This window comes from Caloenas nicobarica, chromosome 1 (genome assembly GCF_036013445.1).
Source record: "Caloenas nicobarica isolate bCalNic1 chromosome 1, bCalNic1.hap1, whole genome shotgun sequence".
Lineage (NCBI taxonomy): Eukaryota > Metazoa > Chordata > Aves > Columbiformes > Columbidae > Caloenas > Caloenas nicobarica.
The window spans coordinates 119,869,360-119,891,794 of record NC_088245.1 but is presented as its reverse complement, the minus strand read 5'-3'; the positions used below and the strand labels follow the sequence as shown (position 1 = coordinate 119,891,794).

At 43.3% G+C, this 22,435-nt stretch overlaps 1 protein-coding gene across 1 annotated transcript; it reads right to left on the bottom strand.

Moving 5' to 3' along the window:
• Positions 1-5,143: 5,143 nt before the first annotated feature.
• On the bottom strand, positions 5,144-20,834 carry TMPRSS3 (transmembrane serine protease 3). Its single transcript, XM_065640490.1, has 12 exons — positions 20,817-20,834; positions 19,266-19,410; positions 17,243-17,353; positions 16,231-16,347; positions 14,340-14,463; positions 13,187-13,312; positions 12,409-12,452; positions 11,427-11,592; positions 9,790-9,959; positions 8,080-8,175; positions 6,971-7,113; positions 5,144-5,521 (listed from the first exon to the last, which is right to left on the bottom strand). Exons 1-12 carry the CDS (start codon positions 20,832-20,834, stop codon positions 5,144-5,146), a joined length of 1,638 nt encoding a protein of 545 aa, XP_065496562.1.
• Positions 20,835-22,435: the final 1,601 nt, after the last annotated feature.

Below are 22,435 nucleotides of genomic sequence, written 5' to 3'. Positions count from 1 at the left end.
AGAGACCAGTTCATCAATCCCACCTCTCTTTGAATAAAACACAATGCTCACGTCTGTATAAAACCTTTCCTGTGGTAAATGTCCTAAACCCTTGTGTATCTTCACTTGTGTTAACACAAAGAAACATGCTAATACTGTGATTATTTTTATTTTCAAACCTCTGGCATGCATGCTAGTGGCATAAATTGGGGGAAGAAGACCCAGCTTTATGGAAAGACTCTTGTATTCTGCCTATACCTAAGACACCACAGCAAGGGGCATAACAGAAATCAGAAAAAAAGATTTGCAGCTCTGTGAGCCTGGGTTAAGTCTACCCATAAGTGCTTGCCATTGACCTGGGGAGGCCAACATGGCTTCTTGTTGGTAAGAGTTCACTAGCTTTCTAGATTTTACATTGGATTTCTCTTTCATATAGAGGCAGACCACAATGGATATTTATTGTATAGTTTTTTGTTTGGTTTTGTTTTTTGTTTGTTTGGTTGGGGTTTTTTGTTTCTTTAATGGAAATAGAGGAGTTCAAAATGAATTTTCAGGGATGTTTTCATAAATATGAAATAACAGCTCTGTGAGCTCAGGAAACAGTGTCCTTATCTCCAGACTGCTGATAAAACTAAAACATGAGCCATGTTGAGGCTGTGAAAATGTTATGACGACAAACAGTGAACATTGAAACTCTGGTTCTGTCAAGTCGAAATTTCCCATTTCATTCCAGTTTTTGTGTCAGCTTTGCTATAATGCTTCCCTCTTCTTTCTAACAACATGCCATTTCTGGAAGTGCTCTTTCCATTGCATTGCAGTTTCTTTAGCCAAGGCGAAAGATATTGATTCAATGTCCTCTGAGATCAAAGTCTGTATCCACAGAAGAACATGGACGTTGACATTTCATGCAGGTTTGCTGTTCTCTCTCGATTTTGACCTAATATGTTGCAGTGAGAAAACAGGTTCAATTCCACTGATGCTTTCTTGCAGCAGTGATGGGTGACAGTGGTGATGCAGATACTGATTTAGAACCATACAGACTGCATCCAAAACCACATTTCAAGAAAATCAGCAGCCCTTGATGAGATGATAAGATCAATTTTGGCTGATATTCAAAAACTCTGACAATATTATCCAGTATTCAGCCTACCTAGTCCCTGGCAGTCAGTTCTAAAATGGACAACTTTCATCCCAGGATTTAGCAAAGGGCAAGTGCAAAATGATTGGGCATCTTCCGACTTAACAACGTGAGGCTGTTCTATTAAAATGGCTTGCAAAACAAGAAACCACAGCAGCACTTCAGATATTTTGTCCCTTGCCTTGGCTGGCATCAGCTTATCCACACCACTGATGTCACCAATAGACACAAAGAGTGTGGGATCTTCACTGTTCTGTCTGCAGAGAAAGGGAGTGAAAACGGGGAAGGCGACTGAGCACGAGTGTATTGGTGGACTGTACTACATGGTGTGAGCTGGGGAGTACTCAATGGCTATTATACTGCATGGTGCATCACGGGTAGAGCAATGGGTTTGGCTCTCTGGCCTACTGAAGGCAGTAAAGAAGCTCCTCTTCCTTTAAGATTGTTCAGTAATCTCAGAATTTTTCAGTAAAGTTAAAACCTGTGTGTTGTTCATTTCAGAGCTATTTACCATAAGGAAACTCTTAAGAATTCAATTTTTAGGGAGTTTGTTCACAGCCACATTATAAAAGATTTGGATCCAGATATTTTTTTCTATTATAAGAAGTTGACCATACTTGCCAAATGCTTGCCAAAATCAGCAGCTGCTTGCTTCCTGCTTGCTTTATGGCTTCAAAGAAAGGTGTTGCTGCCTGTGCAACAGAGCATGGACCTTATATATGAGTACTTTCAGGAAAAAAAGTATTTTGGAGTTGGTTCTTGGAAGTTAAGTACTAAAATAATAGCTTGCAACCTCATCTGAAGGTTCTTTAGTCTTTTGTTCATGGTGCCTGCAAAACTTTACCATGATAGCATCCTGGGTTGTCAGTCTCAGTACTTTTTCTACATATGAAATTTGTAGTTGACAGCTGATGCACATGCCCATCATCAAGCATCTAGCTGCCTCTTCCACCCAAAATAGCCTGATTGTGCAACAGTTTTCATTAAATACCGGTACCAAAAAGGAATGGTAAAAAGTAGTCCATGGAGGTACAAATCCCAGAGCAGGTGTCCGGAAGAGTGTGGTGGGTCCTTCTGTGGGACTGGAGCGTGATGTGGGTTTTCAGAAGCCCAGCACATTGCTGCTCTCCTCAGGTCTGCAGTTCTTCTCTCTGAGAAGAAAAATCAGATGTGCATCTATTCAAATACTCACGTATCGAACTCTGAAAGGGAATGATGTTTTTTCCATGCTGTACTAGGGTCACCAAAGGAACCAGAGGGCTGCTGGAGCCAGTTCTGCAGCTGAAGTTCTTCAGAAAAACACATCACCTCGACAGAAGAGATGTGCTCCAATTTCCATTGCGTGCACTGTGAGCCTGAGCAAATGCCATCAGCTTATCTCACTACTTTAGTTCACTGGTTCTCAGCTTTGCATAAGCTGAGACAGGAACATAAGGCTCATAAAGAACTATAGTTACAGGGGATGGAGGAATATATTAGTAATAATGCTAGATACTACATGCATGGGATACATGCATGCGGAGACCTAAGTAGCCTTTGAAAGGGTTTATTTTGTTTCGTCTTAGTTGTTCCATTACTTTTTTCTTTTTTTTTTTTTTTTCTGGGATGGGAACCTTTCATGTCTATTTAGATTTAAAAGTTGAGGCACAATATTTCTCAGACAGTAGGTCACTGGTACTCCCTTTGGTGCTATAAACTTTTTTCTTTCTCCCTAGTGGGAGAGCTCTTCAAAATGGAGGCAGCAGAAATTCTGTTCAACATGTTGGAGAAACATCTTGCTAAATGACATCAACTAATTTCCACCATAGTGGAAAGCAAGTGCTTTGTACTCACAGGAGAGAGCCTTTAGCAAAATGTTTGTATCCTCCCAAATATCTGAGCGACAGAAGTGCTTTATTCAGGTTTCAAAACTGGAAATGGAAGAGCAGAAAACATGAATGCCTCTTCTTTGATCATGCCTTGCATTAGATGATTGGCCCTGATGGCTGAGCTGTTATAAAGCTAATTTCCAGAAAGAAAGCCTCTAAGGGCATGCTGATGGCCAAATTCCTTATCTTGCGATTTTGCATCTCTTAGATCAAAATGGAGCTTTTTCCTAACTCGTTTGCTAAGCCTTAGCTATGAGAGTTAATTTTGTTTGAAGAAACTTCTGGAGAGACCAAACAAACCCCAGTCCACGGTGACCAACGGCAGGTAAGAGCAAATCAGCAGCATTATGCTACAATACAGATCTGCCAGGTGCAAGCCGTTACCTTGGTCCCATTTTCAAAGGCACACTAGCTCTACTTTCTTTCCATTTGTTTCAGAGTCCATTAAAGAGTGTCCATGTTTCTATGCTGCAGTTGAAAATCCGTTCTAAGAGGATAAATTGATTAATTAGTGTTCCCTGTGAAAAATTATAACATGTTAGCATTTAGCTAAACAAAGATGTAGCTGTACTTTTTTTTCCCCTTTGATCACTTCTTTATAATAGAGATCTATGCTTTCATTGGATATGAACTCTTCATCTGAAATGTCTGGGCTTCTTAATCTACAAATGAATCACAATTATGTATATATTTGGGGGGAAGGGAAAAAAAAAGTAATATTATAGGTCTTCAAGATTCTGGGGTGCATTAGGAAAAGTGCGACCAGCAAGTCGAGGGAGGTTATCCCCCCCTACTCTGCCCTGATGAGGCCACTTCTGGAGCACCGCGTCCAGCTCTGGGCTCCCCAGTTTAAGAAGGACGAGGAATTACTGGAAGGAGTCCAGCGGCGGGGTACGAAGATAATTATGGGCCTAGAGCACCTTTCTTATCAGGAAAGACTGAGAGAGCTGGGTCTGTTCAGCCTAGAGAAGAGAAGGCTGAGAGGGGATCTTATCAATGTTTATAAATATCTCAAGGATGGGTGTCAAGAGGATGGGACCAGACTCTTTTCAGTGGTGCCCAATGGTAGGATGAGGAGCAACAGGCACAGACTGAAGCACAGGAGGTTCCGCCTAAACATGAGGAGAAACTTCTTTACACTGGGGGTGCCAGAGCCCTGGAACAGGCTGCCCAGAGAGGTTGTGGAGTCTCCTTCTCTGGAGACATTCAGAACCCTCCTGGACACATTCCTGTGCGATCTGCTCTGGGTGAACCTGCTTTAGCAGGTGGGTTGGACTAGATGATCTCCAGACATCCCTTCCAATCCCAATCATTCTGTGATCTGGAAATGTTATCCTATCTTCTTTAGCTTTGTTGAGTGACAGATAGGCATGTGATAGCATAAATCTTCTTGTGTAATATAGGTTGTGAAAACAGCATGTGTCATACAGTATACAGATGGGAGACTGAACTGAAATTACACACATAACCTTATTTCAGGCATTTCCTTGTCTGTGAACGCTTGATATTGGCACTTTGGTTTGAGGAGGAAATCTCACTTATTTCACAAACGAGATGGGGGCAGGAGTGGTTTCCTCATGTGCCACCATGGTGGCACAGGCAGCTGTCGGGGCTGGGGGCTGTATTGCTGGTGGTGGAATAGCATCATTGCTATTCATTCCTTCCTTCCTTCCTTCCTTCCTTACTTCCTTCCAGCAAACTGGGTGCTGGAAGAGCAGCCCTGGCACCACTGCCTGTGAAGACCAGGCTAGAGCAGGATAGAATGTAGACTTTGGTGCTTAGGGTAGTTTTGCCATGAAGCTAAGAAAATGATAACTGAGAGCCTGTGCATAGGTGTCCACCTGTGAACTATGTGTCTGGGTTCCTACCAGGGCAGTGGAGGGCAGTTCACTTGCCTTACACATGTACTATCTAGTGCCACTTGAGGTGTCTTAGTGCACTTTGCTTGATCTCCAGCACTTGATCCGGAAAGCCTCAGATCTCCCACAGATCCTTTGTCATATCCACCTGAGCCATTGCAGGGTATCTGAGACATCCCTGTGGGGATGGTGGATACAACCCAAGGCTAGGTGCGGATTCTTGCCCTTCTGCAGGGACACCTGTGGGCCAGACAGAACAGCCTGATGTCTCTAAAATGGCTCTAGATGCCTCTGCTTAGTCACCAGAGCCCTTCCTGGGAGTCAACCTGAAGCACAACAACCCTCTCTTCTCCACTGGCTGAGCCCAGCATCTCTGGCAGCACTGGAGGGGTGCTGACAGTGTAGGACCTGGCTCCTGGAGAGTGGCCCACCCTCGGGTCAGGCAAAGATGTCTGCAGTGTCCCCCCACTTCCTTGCCTCTGCAAAGCAACAACCGGAGATGGAGACACAGGGCAAAACCTGACCTCCATCTGTTCGTGTATCCAGTCGAGGAAGGAGGTGGTTCGGCTGTAGACACCGGGCTTGTTCTTTTCTGCACAGCCCACTCCAAAGCTGGTGGTCCCCACCAGCTTCCAGATACTCATATCTTCGCATGCTAAAGGGCCCCCACTATCTCCCTGGAGGACAAAAAAAGAAAACAAACATTAGTGCCCCAGAAAAGGAGGGGAACTGTCTTTTGGGGGAGATAGAGGAAGAAGCATAGCCCAGTAATTCAAAGTCTCCTGTTTCTGCTCTGTTCTGGGTCCTCAGAAAAGGATAATTTTCTTTCCCCAATTAGCAGTATAGTACAATAGAAGCAATGTTGAAACCTGCTGTTAAACAACATTTAGGTGCTGAGGACCATGTCTGTTCTGCAAGGCACGGCATTGCTAGTCTGCGGTCTCCATGCCGTAGTCTTGTTTTCTCACAGCTGCTTCTCTCAAAAAGCTCATAGCTATTGAGCCTAGCTAAGCTCAGGCTCCAACAAGAAGCTTGTAACCAACCTCCTTCCCTGCCTGCCTCTGCACACATTGCTTTTCTGGCCCTTCCCAGACACTTTGCTAAGCAGATTCAACTCACTGGACTTGCATCTAAGTACTGAAAACTAATAATTTACTTTGGCTGGGGCAGATTCCTGCCTTATAAGCAACAGAGACAACACAACAACAACAACAACAACAAAAAAAGGAATTTGGAATAAGCCTGTCCCTTTGGCAAGTGGGGTTCATTGTGTCATGTGGAGCCATGTGCTAAGTGTGCTGCTTTTGGGCAGCTCTCCCAGCCTTAGTGACATGCTGGTGCCGGGTACCTTGCTGGGGAAGTTGTGCAAACAGGCACTTAAATGAAGATCTGTGCACCTAATGCTTTTTCTTTGTCTTGTCCCATGCATACTGGGGACTGAGCAAATCTAGAAACACGAAATTCTGTCCCCACCCTTGCTCTTCATCCATGACTAGCTAGGTAAGTCCACATTATTGTGTATGGAGATGAGTCCTGGCACTAGGTGGGCACTGTCATGACTCTGGCAGTGATTTTGAATCATCACCACCCTGTGTTGTAGAGGATTCTCTGATCCATTGCTACTGTGAATCCATCTCCCCTAGAGTCATTACCAGTCCTCTGAGTTACTCAAACACCTCTCCCTTTCTTTCTTCTCCTGCCTCACTCTGTTTTTTCCAAAATCACACGCTTCTGCTTCTTTATCAGTATGTGCTTTGGCTGCTTTTCACTATGGGGTTTCTACACCTTGCAGGTCTCCAGAGCTGCTCACAGTGCAGTGCAGAGGCCGCAGCCAGGGCAGAGAAAGGATGGCACCATGCTGTAGCACAAGCAAGAAATTAAAATAATGTCTTAAGCAAATTTGGCTTCAGAAGCAGCAGATACGGTCTACAGAAGAAATATAAGAAGGGAATTGTAGCATATGAATGCATGCAGTCAGTGATAGATATTCATGGTAAACAGAGTAAATGGCACAAAACTAAATGTTTGCCCAAGAAAAGCCTGGGAGTGCCTTCTGATAACTTATCACTCATGTTTTTCCATTTCTGCTCTTAATGAGCACAGTTGCAGTTTGGAAACTTCCATACCTGGCAGGTGTCTACCCCTCCCTTTAGGAAACCAGCACAAAGCATTGAAGAAGTTATGATCCCACCATAGACATCCCTGTGATTGCAAATTGCATTAGAAATCAGAGGAACACCTGCATAATTCATGGTGTCGGATGTATCACCTGTTAAAAAAAAAAAAAAAAAACAAAGAAAAGAACTATCTACCCTTGAAACTAATCTCTAATTATAAACAGAAAATATTTTAGTATATGAAGAACTGGCAAGCAAGGGTGAAAGAAATACAATTAAAATGGCAACATCGAGTAAGTAAACTAGGTGTCTCATCACTTATAGAATTCAGTGACTAGCGACTCTGTAAAGCTGTGGATTATCACAGTATGTAGTATAAAGCTGCACATCATATGTTTCTACTTCAAACTAGACAATCAATGACCGTAATGAACTTAAAAGCTACTTGGACACTGTCTCAAATACTAGTGTCAACATTTGTTTTGAATTTATCACCTGTTCTCTCAGTCAGGAAATCATCTGAAAACATCTGATTTATTTTATAAATATCTATTTTATTTTATTCAGAGTTTGAATGGATCATTTCTACAAATGGCAGTATTTGCACACTGTCTAATGTCCATTTTTATGTGGTAAACCTTGCTTTCATTTTTTTCCCACCTTTCGCTATTATCTGTAGGTCAGGTAACATACTGTTCTTGTTCTCTGAACAATGGGAACACGTTAAATGAGATTAATTGGAGAATTATAAAAAAACAATGACCTAAGAATTCAAGCATTTTCACACGAAAGTGATTCAGTATGTATTATTGATTAACATGACCCATGAGTCATGGTAAACAAAAGAAAGAATTCCCTTTTCTTTGTGCCATTATTCACAGATCCAATTTCTGGATCATCCAACCTGCCTGAAAATGCATACATGCTTTCTCTTGAAAAATGCTTGGTGGATTCTTGCATTAGTGCTGTGCTTTCTATGCATTTAGAAATACATCTTCTTTTCCACCCCGGCTATTCCAGAAAATTTAATGCTGAACAATGGTCCAACCAAATCTTGTATTTAGTGTATGTGAGATATTTTTATGTAGTGCAATCAACAGCAGACCATTTCAAAATACCTCCTTCCACAGTTGCTCCCCATCCTGATACCCAGCACATTTTCCCTGCTGGGAACTGTTCACCAAAATTAGGCAGGCAAATTGGCTCTATGTGACCTAGTTAAAAAAAAAAAAAAAAAGAGAGAGAGAGAAGAGAGAATTGCTTTTCAAATTAAGCAAAAATTTTGGCTTGCAGTGAATGTGTTATGAACACCACCCACTCTCCACATAAATAGCCTGGCAGTTCCACAGGTCTTTTGTCATTTGGCCAATACTGTAGGTCTGAAACAATACCCATACCAGGCCTAATTAGTTTCTAGTATAAAGCAACAGAAGGAGGTGTTGGCAGGCGAATAAATTGAAGAATGAGCAAACAGGAAATGTACCGTTTATGCAGCTGATGGGCAGATCAGACCCCAGAGAAATGGCCATGGCTGACCATGGCATGACTGCATGGCACCTCCTAACAGGTTTTGTGCAGCAGCATGTACAAAGAGCCATGCGTGCATATCTCTGTCCTCTTCTGAAAGGGCAAAAAGACGTCTGGGGTGCTCTTGGCTTCCCACTCATCAGCTCATAGAGTTTCAGTGCCTCTGTGCTCCGGGGGACTCAATGCCATGCATTATAATCAGTGATGCTTGCAGCGAAAAACTGTGATGTGTCAAGATGAGCTGACACTGAGCACAGGGAGGGAAGATACAAGGTATTACTGGGCAGCTCCTGATGGTTTGGTTCCCCCCATTGCAATGATCCCAACTCAAAGCATCAAGCCCCCAGTGTGGAGCCTCCAAGTCCCCCAGGCTGCCCTCCACACCCCAGGGCATAGTGGGTATCAATCTCAGGTAGTCATTACTGTTCTTGACAGCCTCCCAAACCTATTCCCAAGCAAAAGAAAACAGCACAAGCTGAGACATTAAAAAAAAAAAAAAAATCAAGCTTAATTCCCATTCAAAGTGGCAGTTTAAATCATTTCAAGAGAATCAATTTTGGAACTGACAATCTAGATGCATCAGAGAGAGCCAGCTCCCCTTTGCAGAGAGCTCGCACTGATTAGGAGGTATTGGCAGGCGATCATTTAAATTCATACAATATTATTGGACATTATTTCAATTCACTAACTGTGTCAGCTGTATGTAGCATCCTGCTGAGAAGATAAAAGTAGTTTTAATTTAAAAGCATCATTATATTTGAATTGCCTTTTCTTCTCTTTGCAATTTAAGCTTGATTTTCAGCTTTGGACATGCTGGATCTCCCTATACTCACAGCAAGGACATGATAAAAATCTCTGTGACCTCCGAGTACAATGAGGTGGGGTGTTTATTTTAGATAGGAAAAATATTTAGAAAGAATAAAGTTAATGTTTGCCTATTATTAAATGCCTTCAGTAAGCCAATACTAGAATGAACTGGGAACATTTTGCAGAGCCCTGTGACCACATTGTTGCTCTCTGTGCCTGGATATCGAGTACAGAGGAGTTCCTGACACTAAGACCGAGGGGTTTCTGCTGGGGTAGTCTGTACAGGGATCTCTGCCTTGCCCTCACAGCAGCAGACTGGCTGTACCTACACTGCACATCTCTCATTGCTCTTAGAGGTGGTGGGGATCTATTCGGCTGTCCTGGGTCAGGCATAGGGCACCAACAGACATTTACCTGTCTGTACTAGAAAAGACCTTTCTCACTTTTGTCTAGAAAGGTGAGGAAGTCAAGTGAAAGCTAACAGAAAGAATTACCATTGAGAGGAAGTGTTGCTGACAGTTTCATCAGTGCTATGTCGTTTCCCATTGTCTTGGGTTTATAATTTCGATGGTATATAATTTTTTCCACTGAATATGGGTGAACCTGGGTGTCTTGCTGAGTCACAAAACCAACCTGCACACTCCATGAGCTCGGCAAGTACAGGCTGAAACAAAGAGGTAAGAGAGAGTGAAAAACCTTCAAGAAAATCTTCAGGTTTTCTAATTGTCTCCTGAGTTTATGAACCATGTAAAACTGTACAGGCAAATATCTATAGTCGGCTCTATTTGCTTACTTATCTATTAATATTTGCTATGTTTTGTGTCTAGTTTCCAAAAATACAGAAAGGGTGACTAATCTTAGTAACACACTGGGTCACTAGTATATTATCTGTGCAGTTTTCTACAAACATATGAGAGTTTTGCATTGGCCTACCTATCTGTCCTCCTACGTGACCCACAGCAGTCAATGCTACCGCCTGACATGTCTGTGTTCAGCCATCAGCTCAGCAGCACTTGTGGCAAAGTGTTTCCAAGGGCGAGGCTTTCCTTCTGGAAGGATTTTCTGCCCCCAGCTGATGAGCAGTCACATCTTTCAGCATCCAGCACATGAGCAGCTCCTCATCTCTTGGCTTCACCCTACTGGGCTAGGTGGGAAAAGGCTCCAGGGATGTGGAGCCTTTAGGGATTCCCCTAACCTTTTGAACATGCCACAAGCAACTGGGTTTCGGGGGATAGAGCTAAGGACAAAAGTTCTAAAATGCTGAATTCCTAAGTAATTGTTTTCATGGCAACGCAGGGCTCTAAATATGATCTGGGAGTGGGGTTTGTCTGTCCCATCTCTTCTCTCTATTGGGTATAAAAGCATCCTACAGGACTTGCTCAGAAGCAGGCATCTGTGTTGTGGGTGCATAAAAGTGGTCAGATAAATCCCATTTTAGCTGTCTAAATGACTTTGGTGAAAGTGGGCTGGAATTTGTAAGAGGGAAAAGAGCTCTCCTGCACTATTAGCAACAGATGAGACTGCAAAACCAAAGAACTCATAAATAAGAGAGAGGGCTACCTTTATAACTACACAAAGGAGTCCAAACAACAGCTTAGCATCTATTTACAACTCAAAGACTACTTCGACAGCATAAAAAGGAGCAGTGGATATGTTGTAATTGGCGTTACCACTGATTGATCCTGTCAACTTGAAAAGGATCATGGAATTTATTTTGGAGCCCCAGAGTACCAGAGCAGCCAAGTACAAATTCCTCCTGAGCTGTTAACTCACATGCAATGTACAGAAACTGCAGATTGGGATACCTAAAGTGTAGCATTTAAGTGTTGTTCTAAGCTGATTTCCCAGGAAGCTGGAAGTGCCCAGCATATCTGAAAACTGGAGCCCCTGACCTAGACCACTTCTTGGGGAGACTCTTTTTCAATAAATACTTGCACTTGTGCAAGAAGAGAAAGAGATGGTTTAAATGTTACAGAGCAATCCCATGAAATAAGGATAATCCAATCTCTCCTGCAGTTTATTTTTAAGACAAAGTACAGTGCATTGGCCTTCTTCTGCAGTGGCCTCACACCCAGACCTGCTGCAAGCGTGGCCAGTGGGACACTCTGAGCAAGATGATTTAGGAGCTTACTCATAGACGCAGTGGGCAGCTGTGATGATCCAGCGTGGGGTGATGACAGACCCTCCGCAGAGGTGATGTCCCTGGAACTGCAGGCTGACCTGCCAGGGCCACTGCCGGGGGGAGGATGCATTGCCCCCCACGATCCGTGGCCCGTAGCTGGCCCGTGTCCCGCACACTGCCAGAAAGCAAACGTTACGGTCCATGGAGGAAACACAGGCATGTTTTTGGTCACCTTCAGCCCCTCCACTCCCAGCCTTGCTGAGGCTGCGAGGTGTCTGCAGCAGGACTGTCCCCATCCCCATGGCCCACATCTCGAGCTGTGGCTGACCCCAGAGGTCTCTTCTCCCCGCTCCCACTCCTACAGCATCGTGACAAGCAGCCAGCATGGGAGCTGTGGGGCTCACATCTTCTCTCCTGCAGATGTAGTGCTCAGCTGAGCTGCAAAACTCACTGTTCTGCCCTCCTTAAATGCACAGGGTCCCAGGGGCACACACAGGCAAGCTGAAGCATCTCCCCTTCCCTGGTGATTATTTTGCTGTTTTGTGGTTTTGTTTTTGTTTGGTTGGTTGGTTTTGTTTTGCTTTTGTTTTGTTTTGATTTTTACTTCTTGTAACCTGATCTGAAAACTAGCTGACATGGAGAGGTATGGGATGGAAGTTAAAATGTTAAGGCAGAATTTCCTTTCTCTTACCAAGAGGTCAAAGAGTTGGAGTTACAATATCAGCCCACAGACTCCACTCTCAGCCCTTACATGTCTGGTTCCTACTGTGATTCTCACCAAAACACTCCTGCTACCTGATGCTCCCAATCTGCCCTCCCAGCCTATTCTCACTTTCTGAAATTCTTTTAAATTTTATACAAGAAATATAATTTTTTTGGTGTGATAAATTGATGGTATAGTATGCACTGAGTACACCATTCCTCCCACCTCCTGCCATGCAGTGGATGAAGGACAGTTTATGATTTTATTTTCACTTTTCCTGATTCTTACCTAAACATTTTAAGATGATCACATTGCCAGAAGTGCATTCCTCTCTAAGATGAAAAGACAGTGCAGTATTAGTTCTGATCCATAGATACTGGGGTTTTTTTTCTATATTGTTTCATCTTCCTGTACAGATATGTGCACATAAATATAAGTAGCTCATATATTGAAAAAGATACAAAGCCATGTACTAATCCAATCTATGCAGGCCATTTAGCTGAAGTACTTCAGTTAAAAGCTTAGACACCATCAGGAGCCTACAGACCATATGTTCCCCTGCTGAAGAGTGGTTTGCTTTTCTGTGAGGGGAGGCTCATCAGCAATTTTCAACATGTGATCTGTAGTCTCCTTGGATCCATAACTTGCTTATCAGTGAAAGGTAACTAAGAAAAACAAGCAATTGTCAGGAGGAAGAAATGGACCATAAAGGGTTCATAAGCCCACTGGGAAACATCTAGAAATCTGTAAACTGAAACAAACTGTGTCACAATGGAAAAAGATAAGTGTCTGGTGTCTATCCATTTGCAAAAAAGGGATCATGGGATAAATAGGCTTTTCAAATAGCTGATTTTAAATGCTTCATCGATTTTAATGGGCCTTGGATCAGGCTCTTAATTCACATTCCAGCAAGACTGCTACTGAACCTTGGTCCATGATGCATAACAACACCAACCACTTATGAAGTACTACATGCCTGAAAAAATAGGCAACAATCTCAGATGATTAGTAATTCTCCTTCTATTGATTGCTTTCTTTCTGTTAGGATGAACAAGCTGAGGCATACCTGAGATTTGTTGCATTGTACAGTGATGTCACTTGATCAGCTGAAAACCAGTGGCTGAGGGATACGAAATGTCTTTGAAACTGTTTTTCAACTGCAGACACAGGCAGGTAACCTGAACTCACGTAACTGCAAATAAACCATAAGCACAACTTCCTCAGACGGCATTTCAGTAATCTGTTTAAATAATTCAGTGGTTCTGCTAATGAAAATCCAGTGTAGCAACCACAATAATCAGATTCTGACACTTGATAAAGTAATCCTATCCTCCCCAAGAAACATTTCCTATAGGGTGCATGTATTTTTGCCATAATCATGTGTGCAAGGCATTTAACTGGCAGTGAAAGTAAATTTTAATTCTAATATTGCAATAAAGCTTTTATTGCAACAAGTTGACACATTACCTGAAGAACTGACAGGCACATTGTCTCCTTTTTCTAGAGTTATGATTTGCAACAGGGAAGACAGATAACTTGTAATCTTTTTCTTGTCTTTTTTTGTTGAACAATTGAGATGTATTTTATCCAAAAGCCAACAAGAATTTATTTAAAGACACTTTATACTGCTAATTATAATGTGCAGAAATTAGAATGACACCATTGTAAGAAATAAGAGAGCACCATTGCAAGTCACAACTTCAAACTCTTTCTCAATTGTGTGAAAGAAATGGTGCTTTTTTCAGGAATGGGATCAACCCGGTAAGAATCACCTCACCAGTTCTCTAATTGTGAGGTGGACCTTAATTCTTAACAGATGTCATGACATGAACTGTATATACAGTTTTCCTACAGAGGAAGTAAAAGAAATGGAAAATGATCATAAGATTTTTAGTGCCCCACTGACAGGCTGTATCACTACTAGAGAGATGAGCAGGGTTCAGGCACCTCCACCCCATAGCAAAGATTTAACCAAACCATTACATTTAGCTGTCATCCAGGATTTATAACAGTAAAAAATTATATTTGCAGTGCACAAGTATTCAGGGCTATTTCCTGCATCATCCCAAATCTCTTCAACAGTAGCATTCACAAAGGTGGATGGTTAAGTCATTTTTTCTTTTAAAGCACAGACTAATACGAAGTTTCATTAGGAACATTAAAAACCTCAATGTTAGTTCAAAATGTCAAATAAAGTTTCTTCCATTTTGTGTTCCTACCTTGAGAAACCCAGGTGTTTGCAGGTGGTATTTCCATACTCTGCTTTCCAGTCATCAGAGCAGACTGTTCGCCAGGATCCAGAAGTGAACACTTGCAGCACTGCTTTCTTACCACTCAACCTGACTTTGAGATTCAGGAGAAGAAAAACCCGAGTGAGTCATGACCCACTAGGATCCTTTGACAGAATTTTTCTGTGTGTGTTTGTTTGTTTTTTCCCCTCAAGGAAGGGAACCAAGGTATGCTGAGCTATAACAGCTAGGAGAAAATCATCTATGCTCATGGGAATGGATAGGGGATGGTAGCTCTAATGCAGATGGAGAAGGCTGCCTTGCCCTCCAATGAACCCAAGCAAGCCTTGTTGATTGCAGTGAGCTGGAGCTGCAGATGCTTGTCACCAAGGAAACCTACGATCAAGATAAGTGATGAAAGGTGGTTGACACCACCTGAGCTGCTCAACACAATCAGAAAGGCAAATGCACTTGTACCCAGCCACTCCTGGGCTACCATGGAGTTTCCTACCTTCTTCCCTCTGTTGAAATAGGGCTGGCATGTCTGGGCTGATGGGCAGGTAAGGGCTGGGGAGATGTACAAGTTGAGACCTCATGTCCCAAGGACTCCCTCATCACACCAACCTGGTTCTGCTCAGCACAGCCCTTCCCTGTGGGTGGCTTTTCACAACAGCCCTGCACAGGGCTGAGCCAATCCATGGAGCCAGCATGGCTATAAGCTGTGCTGTATCCAGCCCTACAGTAAACAGTAACACCAGTCAAGAGACTGATGGGGAAGCACTGCAGGAGGCCCAGGTACAGAGTCATCACCTACAGTCCCTTCATCCTGCATGTCACTATGTCCTCCTCACCCCTGCACCACAGCCACTGCCAGGGTGCAGAGCCCCAGAGAGCAGGAGGCACCTGGACCTGGGAAAGGGCATGTCTACGTGGTCTCCCCAGGGAGAAGGGAGGTCATGCACATGGTCACTGGTGGACAGGGATTTCCCTCAGGTGCCCATAGGCCAGGGCTACGGCATTGCAAAGGCAGCCAAGAAAAGCAAATATATTGCCCACGGTTTCTACAGAGGCCCAATGTCTCCCTGGGGAAAACACGCCAAAGGCTGACAGAATTGTGTGGGGTTAGCTGGGGCCAAAAGCTCATGGTTCCTGTCATTCCTCGTACTGCACAGATGGAATGCTGTGCTGCCTCCTTACTGCTGGGTACAGGAGTCAGATTTATACATGTACTGATCTAAAAATCAGTTATTCTGTTTACTAATATTAGAGTCCTTTCTCTCCAGTGGCTGCAAACACCAAAGTCACCTTCCATAGCACAGGACAGGGATGGACCTTTTAATATGGTGTTGTGATGCCTGAAACCATTACAGAGGGAAACTCAACCACGGGGGCACGCATTTCACACATTAAGCAGAAAACTCTGCAGTACTCAACGTACAAAAGGCAGTGCTGATCTTTCCAGTTCCCATGTCCCTTAGGGAAATAACAGGCTTTTGCAATCTTCAAAACTGATACAGTGCAACTGCGTGCCAGTGAATACAGAGGGTGCTGTATATACAGACTATAATGCAGTGGTGGTATACCTTGCAGGCAGAGAAAATGCCAGCAGTCAAGAAGCACCTAGTCTTCTAAGGGAGAACCATGCCTGATACGGCAGTAACAATAATCAACAATCCTCACATTTCTCTTAAGAGCAGGTTGATTTCTTATAAACTGTAAATCAATACCTCAGGGAGATTGTTCCTCTGAAGTGGTGATTTAGGTAATCCATCAGTGTCTATCTTTCTTGTCTCACGCAAACTCTCTACAACATGCATTTCTTGATAATGTGCCAGATGCTACAGGAGGAGGTAGGAGGGACTTATAATCAAATTTAAATTACCACATCCGTACTCATCCTCCCCTTCTTTACAGTTGAAGACACCATTGCACCTGGCTGATTTCTGGATACACTTAAAGGATGATCGGCAGCGAAACTTCCCAATGCAGTTGTATTGAACTAACAAGAATGAAAGGAAACAGGGTGATGAAAACACATGTGGATATTAATGTAACACTTCTGACTTCCATTACCTGGCCAGATTTCTATCTTGCTAAGCAAAAGATGACTCCTGTACTCTAGGAACTTTTGAAATTCAACCTGGAGGTTGCTACATGGTGCTGCTAAACTCATCCATTAATAATGATTTCTAGTAAGAATCAGCCTTGCTCTCTGTGCTGACTCCTTCCCACCTCCCTCTACCCAGTTTATGTTTCACTCCAGGGCGAGCTTCTATCTGGTGCCTCAGCCCCTCAGCAGCAAAGCAAGGAGACCCTTGCAAAATACAACCAGTGCACTCCCTTCCTGAGGGGATGCCTCAACCTGTCACAAGCTTATCCCTGCTATAGGTGTGGAGGCAGTGTTCTAGCATCAATGTATTTGGCATCTAGAACTAGGCAGGTCACGCTTCCCAGTCACAACTCAACTCATTCCACCTTTCCTTTTCCTTTGTAGAAGTTGTTTGTGATAGGGGAAAGTTCTTTATTTCTTTGAAAACAAACTTAGAGAAGTGAATTACAGGAGAAAAATATGGTGTGTGCTACCTGAAGCCTCCCCCAGTTTCTAAACTCTTAGCTCAGCACCTGAGATGAATCAGTGAAATTTTACTAGAGAAAGGTTTCCTGGAGCTGTGGGTTCTCCAGTGTTGTAAATATTACACCAATCCTCTCATGACTGCCAGATCTATTTTATCCCTACATGTAAATAAAATTTAAAGCCATCACATCAACAAGATTTTTTACTTCAGCAAACAAGCCACAGGAGCAGTTTAGTTCCATTCTAAGTAAAAGGCTCATGAAAAATTAAGCATTTGAATGGTTAAGTGAGAACCTAATGAATAACTAATAGTACTCACCACCCAGGCCAATGGCAACTGCTAGGATTACTGCAAGGAATAAACCACAGATATATGGAAAGTATTTTAGGGAGACAAAAACATGGCACAGCGAAGTTGGTTCGATATCTCCTAGAAACCAGACAGAGAGAACAGATTCTGTGAAGTTAAACCAGCTTGAGTTTGCAATGAAACAGATTTATCTGTTATTAAACTAGACAGCAGTGCTAACCCCTGCATGCACTTTGTGAGCTGACCTGACCTGGAGGGGTTCAGATCCCCTGGCTCAGGGACTGAGAAGGCTCCAAGCGCTTTGGGGCTGGCTGGTGCTCTCAGAGACCTCTTAAGCGTTTGCCACGTAAGGGTTCTGAATCACGCCCTTACAGAGCATCTGGCCTGTCCTCAATGCAAGTGAGAATGTGAGCTCTAAATTTCTATTTTTGTGGGCTACTTCACACTGTGAGCTTTACAAGTATATGACCACTTCTGAAAATGTGAGTCATGGAATAAAAATGTTTTGTTTGTTTAATCAAATCTCTGTGCAGGGTACAGGTGCAGTCTCTGAAGACTTCAGAAAGCTTAAGTGGACCAAAAAATTCTTGCAATGGAAGCAGCAGCAAACAAACTAGTTTGAGTCTCCTCTCTACAACCATGCCCATCTGTGATGCCTCCTGACTCTTGCTGGTACCAAGCCCGCAGTCCCAGTGTTCCTTCCAGCCATAGCCCCAGCTGGATGCTGCTCTGAGCACTGTGGGACAATTGAAATACTGGGATAAGGCTGGAGGCCACATAGCTCCTCCTTGTGCACTGGGGAGCTAAGTCCCATGTGCAATGCCTTCCTCCAGACTTGGGGTAACAGAGGCACAGGAACAATTGAGGAACACAAAGATTCAGACAGGAGCAAAGATTTTGGAAAAAGACAGGACTCCAAGAAGGAGGAAAGTCACTGGTCCTTTTGGACTTGGAAGGAAGGTTAGCTGAAAATGATAGAAACCTCAATTTCTTAAAAACTGGACCACCAAACTAGTCTTGAAAAATATGGGAAAAGGCAATCTGTCCAAAGTTTTGCTATAAAGACAAGGAAAAAAGATGCAACTAAAGTCAAAATATGCATTAGAAGTAATTGCATGACACGTTTCATGAGCTGGAGCAGTCCTGCTCACTAGCCACCTCCATAGCTGACTGCAACTTAGTGGTATTGTCAACCTTGAAGACAACAACAGATTCCACTGAAAATAATGAACGGTTCACTCATTTCAAACGTATTATGATACACAAAGGGCAAACTACGGGAAAATAGCACACACAGCTTGGTCATGGGTACACACAGGAACTGGCAGAACCTTGTCTTCAATTTTAATTCATGCAGTTCTTCGCCCCCTCATTCTTCAAGCCTTGAATTTGAGACTGGCAGACACGATCAGTCAAGGATGAGGAGTGTTTCTCAGTGCTTCTAGACTCACAAGCAAATCCCAGCCTACACAGACTCTCTCAGCAGTAGCTGAATAACTGGTTTTGACAATGGAATTGGTGTCTGGTACACCAAAATTCTTAGACAGTTGTAGTAGCTAATGGATTAGAAAATTAAATTGCTCTATCTTCATCCTCAATGCTCAGCCTGCCTGTGTTGAAGTAAATGGTTATTTTTGCCATGAAACCTATAGGAAGTAGAAAACATGCATGCTATTCCTCCAGGGCTGCTGTATTTTATATTCAGTTTTTTAAAGGACCAATTTCCAGATTGGTAAAATTTCAATTAGCCATTCAAAAATGTATCTGAAAAGCGTGGGCAAATATTTGCTGTGTGGCTGAAGTGTGTGAATAATCTGTTTGTGAAAATTGCTTGCGTATGCAGGCTGACACAAGATGTGATCACCTGTTAATATGCCTGCAAAACTTCACAGCTGGGGGAGTGAGGCTGTGTTTCTTCTTCACCTAAGTGATTGCACTCTCTGACTGAGTAGACAAGCATAGTTTTGCAAGGCTAAAGAACTGCATTAGCCAGTTAGATAATAAAGGTCAAAAAGCTGTGCAGTATCCCTACCAGATCCATCTGCAGTGGGGTCCACTTTCACTTGTGGTATGCAGAAAAATCTTTTGAAGGAAAACTGGATTTCTGGTACTGGCGGTTCATCTTCTGTCACAGAGATGATTTCAAGACTTCCAGAAGTGGTATTTGTCTCTTGTACCTAACTCAACAGGTTTAAAATACAGAAAGGAAAAAAAAATATCGCCTTTCAAAATGTTATTGTAGAATCATAGAATAGTTCGGGTTGGAAGGGACCTTCAAAGCTCATCTGGTCCAGCCCTTCTTTAATGAGCAGGGACATCTGCAACCAGATCAGGTTGCTCAGAGCCCCGTCCAGCCTGGCCTGGAATGTCTCCAGGGATGGGGCATCAACCACCTCTCTGGGCAACCTGGGCCAGTGTTTCACCACCCTCATTGTAAAAAATTTCTTCCTCATGCCTGGCCTGAATCTCCCCTCCTTTAGTTTAACACCATTACCCCTTGTCCTGTTGCAACAGGCCCTGCTAAAATGTCTGTCCCCATCTTTCTTGTAAGCCCCTTTAAGTACTGAAAGACAGCAATAAGGTCTCCCTGGACCCTTCTCTTTCCCGGGCTGAACAGCCCCAACTCTCTCAACCTGTCCTCACAGCAGAGCTGTTCCAGCCCTCTGGTCATTTCTGTGGCTCCTCTGGCCCCTCTCCAACAGGTCCATGTCTTTCCTGTGCTGAGGGCCCCAGAGCTGGAGGCAATCTATTATGTACTTAATGTTCACAAGAGGATCTCTTATAACTAATTTACCAGCAAACTACTGAAGTTAATTTTTGTTCAAATTTGTCTAAGCACCGCAGCTACTTTTAATAACTCACACTGGGGGTGTGAATCCATCCCTTGCTCTTTAATTGCAATAGGAAACAAGAGAAAGACTAAAAAGCGTATGACACCTGCACAGCACCTGACAGGATTCTCATGCAGGGGCTCACTGAATTTTATTCCAGAAAACTTTTGATCACTTTCTGCACAGAAAAAAACAGTTAAATCAGGCAACACTAGAATTCAGGGTAAACGGATTTGAAATGCTAATTTCTGACTCTGGTTCTGCACACACAAGGAATCAGATTTTTGAACTCACAGTGGTGTGAAACAGGTTGATATTTGTTAAAGACAGTGGAGCTGGTAAGCTGTAAAAGCAGCGTGTTTGCAGAATCAGTCCCAGAAAATGCTTACAATGACATATTTTAGACAAAATACATGTTTTCTCTGTGACACTATATCTTTAAGTCACCTGGAAAATCTTTTCACCTTTCAGCAAACAACTGCAATAAGGTTTCTACTCTTTCATTTGACAAAATTTCACGTACATTTCAATGAACATAAATGTTATATAGATTCTGCTAGCTTTAAGGCAAATAAAAGGACAGCTTGCTCTGCATGACTTTTAAATATATATTAAAAAAAAAAAGTCTTCCAACTGTTGCATAAGTTGTCCATCAGGAAACAAAACAGCATGGTAAAGAACATTACACGAAAGCTAAACACTGATGTATCATTTATTTAGAGGATATCGCATGCTCCCAAAGCTTCACTCACCTCTTCCTGAGAAGTCATAGTTAAAAGCAAAGCTGTTTTCTTTCTTCATTATCAAAAGAAACCAAAAGGAAATTCTGAGGTTGCTAAGCCAGTCTGCTCTGGAAAGTTTTTCGCTGAGCTGCCCACGGCTGCCCATTCAGTCATCTGTTGCATACAGCATTATTACGGCAGCAGCCTGTGAAATTCAACCTAGTGAGGGGTATCGGGTAGCCCCGGATGGCATGGCTGTGGAGAGGGGAAGATAAAAATTCAGCACGCTTTTTAATTAGCCTAGGAGTGTCAGGTAATATTGTAGTATTTGCAAACCTTTCTGTAATCCCTCAGCAAAGGAGAATCGCAAACTGTACAGGCTGGCGCTCGCTCATCTTTTATCAGAACTCGTGCAGCTGAGGAGGCTGCGGGTGGGTTGCCCAAGGCAGAAGCCCCAGGTGCTTCATCTCTTTGGCATGCAAGGCTCATAGGCTCCCCTTGCTCTTCCTTTACTTGGTTTAGCCTTTGCTGCGTGCTTGCAACAAAGAGCACACTTCAAGAGGGTTTTTGAAAGAGATCCATGGTTTAGTTATGGATAACTTTTATAATTAAATATTGCTCAGCATTTTGGAAGTGCTTTGCAAGCAGTATCTCGTGTTCCTGAAGAACCAATTCATTTGTGCTTTCGGATTTAGAAAATGAAAATGTATGCTCAGCTTCATAAAATGCTCAAGAGTAGTAATTATGTGGCTTATTTTATTACTAAGAAGAGGATAGGGTAGAGGGAAGAAGGAGGAGGGGAGATGAAGCAAAAAGCGATGGCATTGTAAGCGAAACAAGGCTCCTGAGAGGCCAGCGAAGAAATGAAGGTTTTCCATGAAAAAACCCCATGTTCCTGGAACATGGCTGCGATGAAGCTGTTCAGTCCCTTTGCTGTGCACAATGGAAAGTGGCACTTCCATAGGAAAGGATGCTACATCATGATCCTGTTAATTGTTCACATCTAGGCCATGACATCGAGAGTTCTTTATTATCTCTTATCCCACTCTTTCAGCAGCCTTCCCTGGAAGTGAGAAACACAGGGGGAAATTAAAAAAAAGAAATAGCAAGCAAGCAGGCAAAGATGTATAAAGAAAGCTGTACTTCTTGAGTTGCTCACAGTGTTCTGATGTTCTCCCCACTGCACTTCAGAGAAAAATGGCTGGAGAAGCAGCCCAAAATGGCCAGGTGCCCCAAGGGAAACTTCAGCCGAGGGGTGGAAAGTGACAGCTCATTTCAGGGGACCTGGAGCTCATGTGACCCTTTCAGTCCATGGGGTGAGATGCCCTGTCCTCCCCAGGGAGCAGTGGTACCTTCAATGAGGACAGCCCAGGACAAAGAAAATTTTCTTCAACCATTTCACCTGTTCTGCCCATACTGGAAACCCTGGGAACCAGCCAGTGCAGCTCTACAAAGGCTCCTGTGGTGGAACTGGCACTACCGGAAAGGACAGGTTTCTCCCCGATGCCACCCTGGGCTGCTCCAAGCCCAGCTGCAGGGGGCTTGATGGGACGTTGAGTTTGACCTCGCACAGACGGCCAGCTCGTCACCTTTGGCTGAGAAGACCAAAGCAGGAGTGATGCATGATAGGGATGAGAGGATGTAAAAAT

What these genes read in the sequence shown, in the direction of transcription:
- TMPRSS3 (XM_065640490.1), bottom strand. An exon ending in AGTTGCCATTGGCCTGGGTG is followed by an intron (nt 16,348 to 17,242) that starts GTGAGTACTATT and finishes CATTCTTGTTAG; the next exon opens with TTCAATACAACTGCATTGGG. An exon ending in GGGAGCAACTGTGGAAGGAG is followed by an intron (nt 7,114 to 8,079) that starts GTATTTTGAAAT and finishes TTTTTTTAACAG; the next exon opens with GTGATACATCCGACACCATG.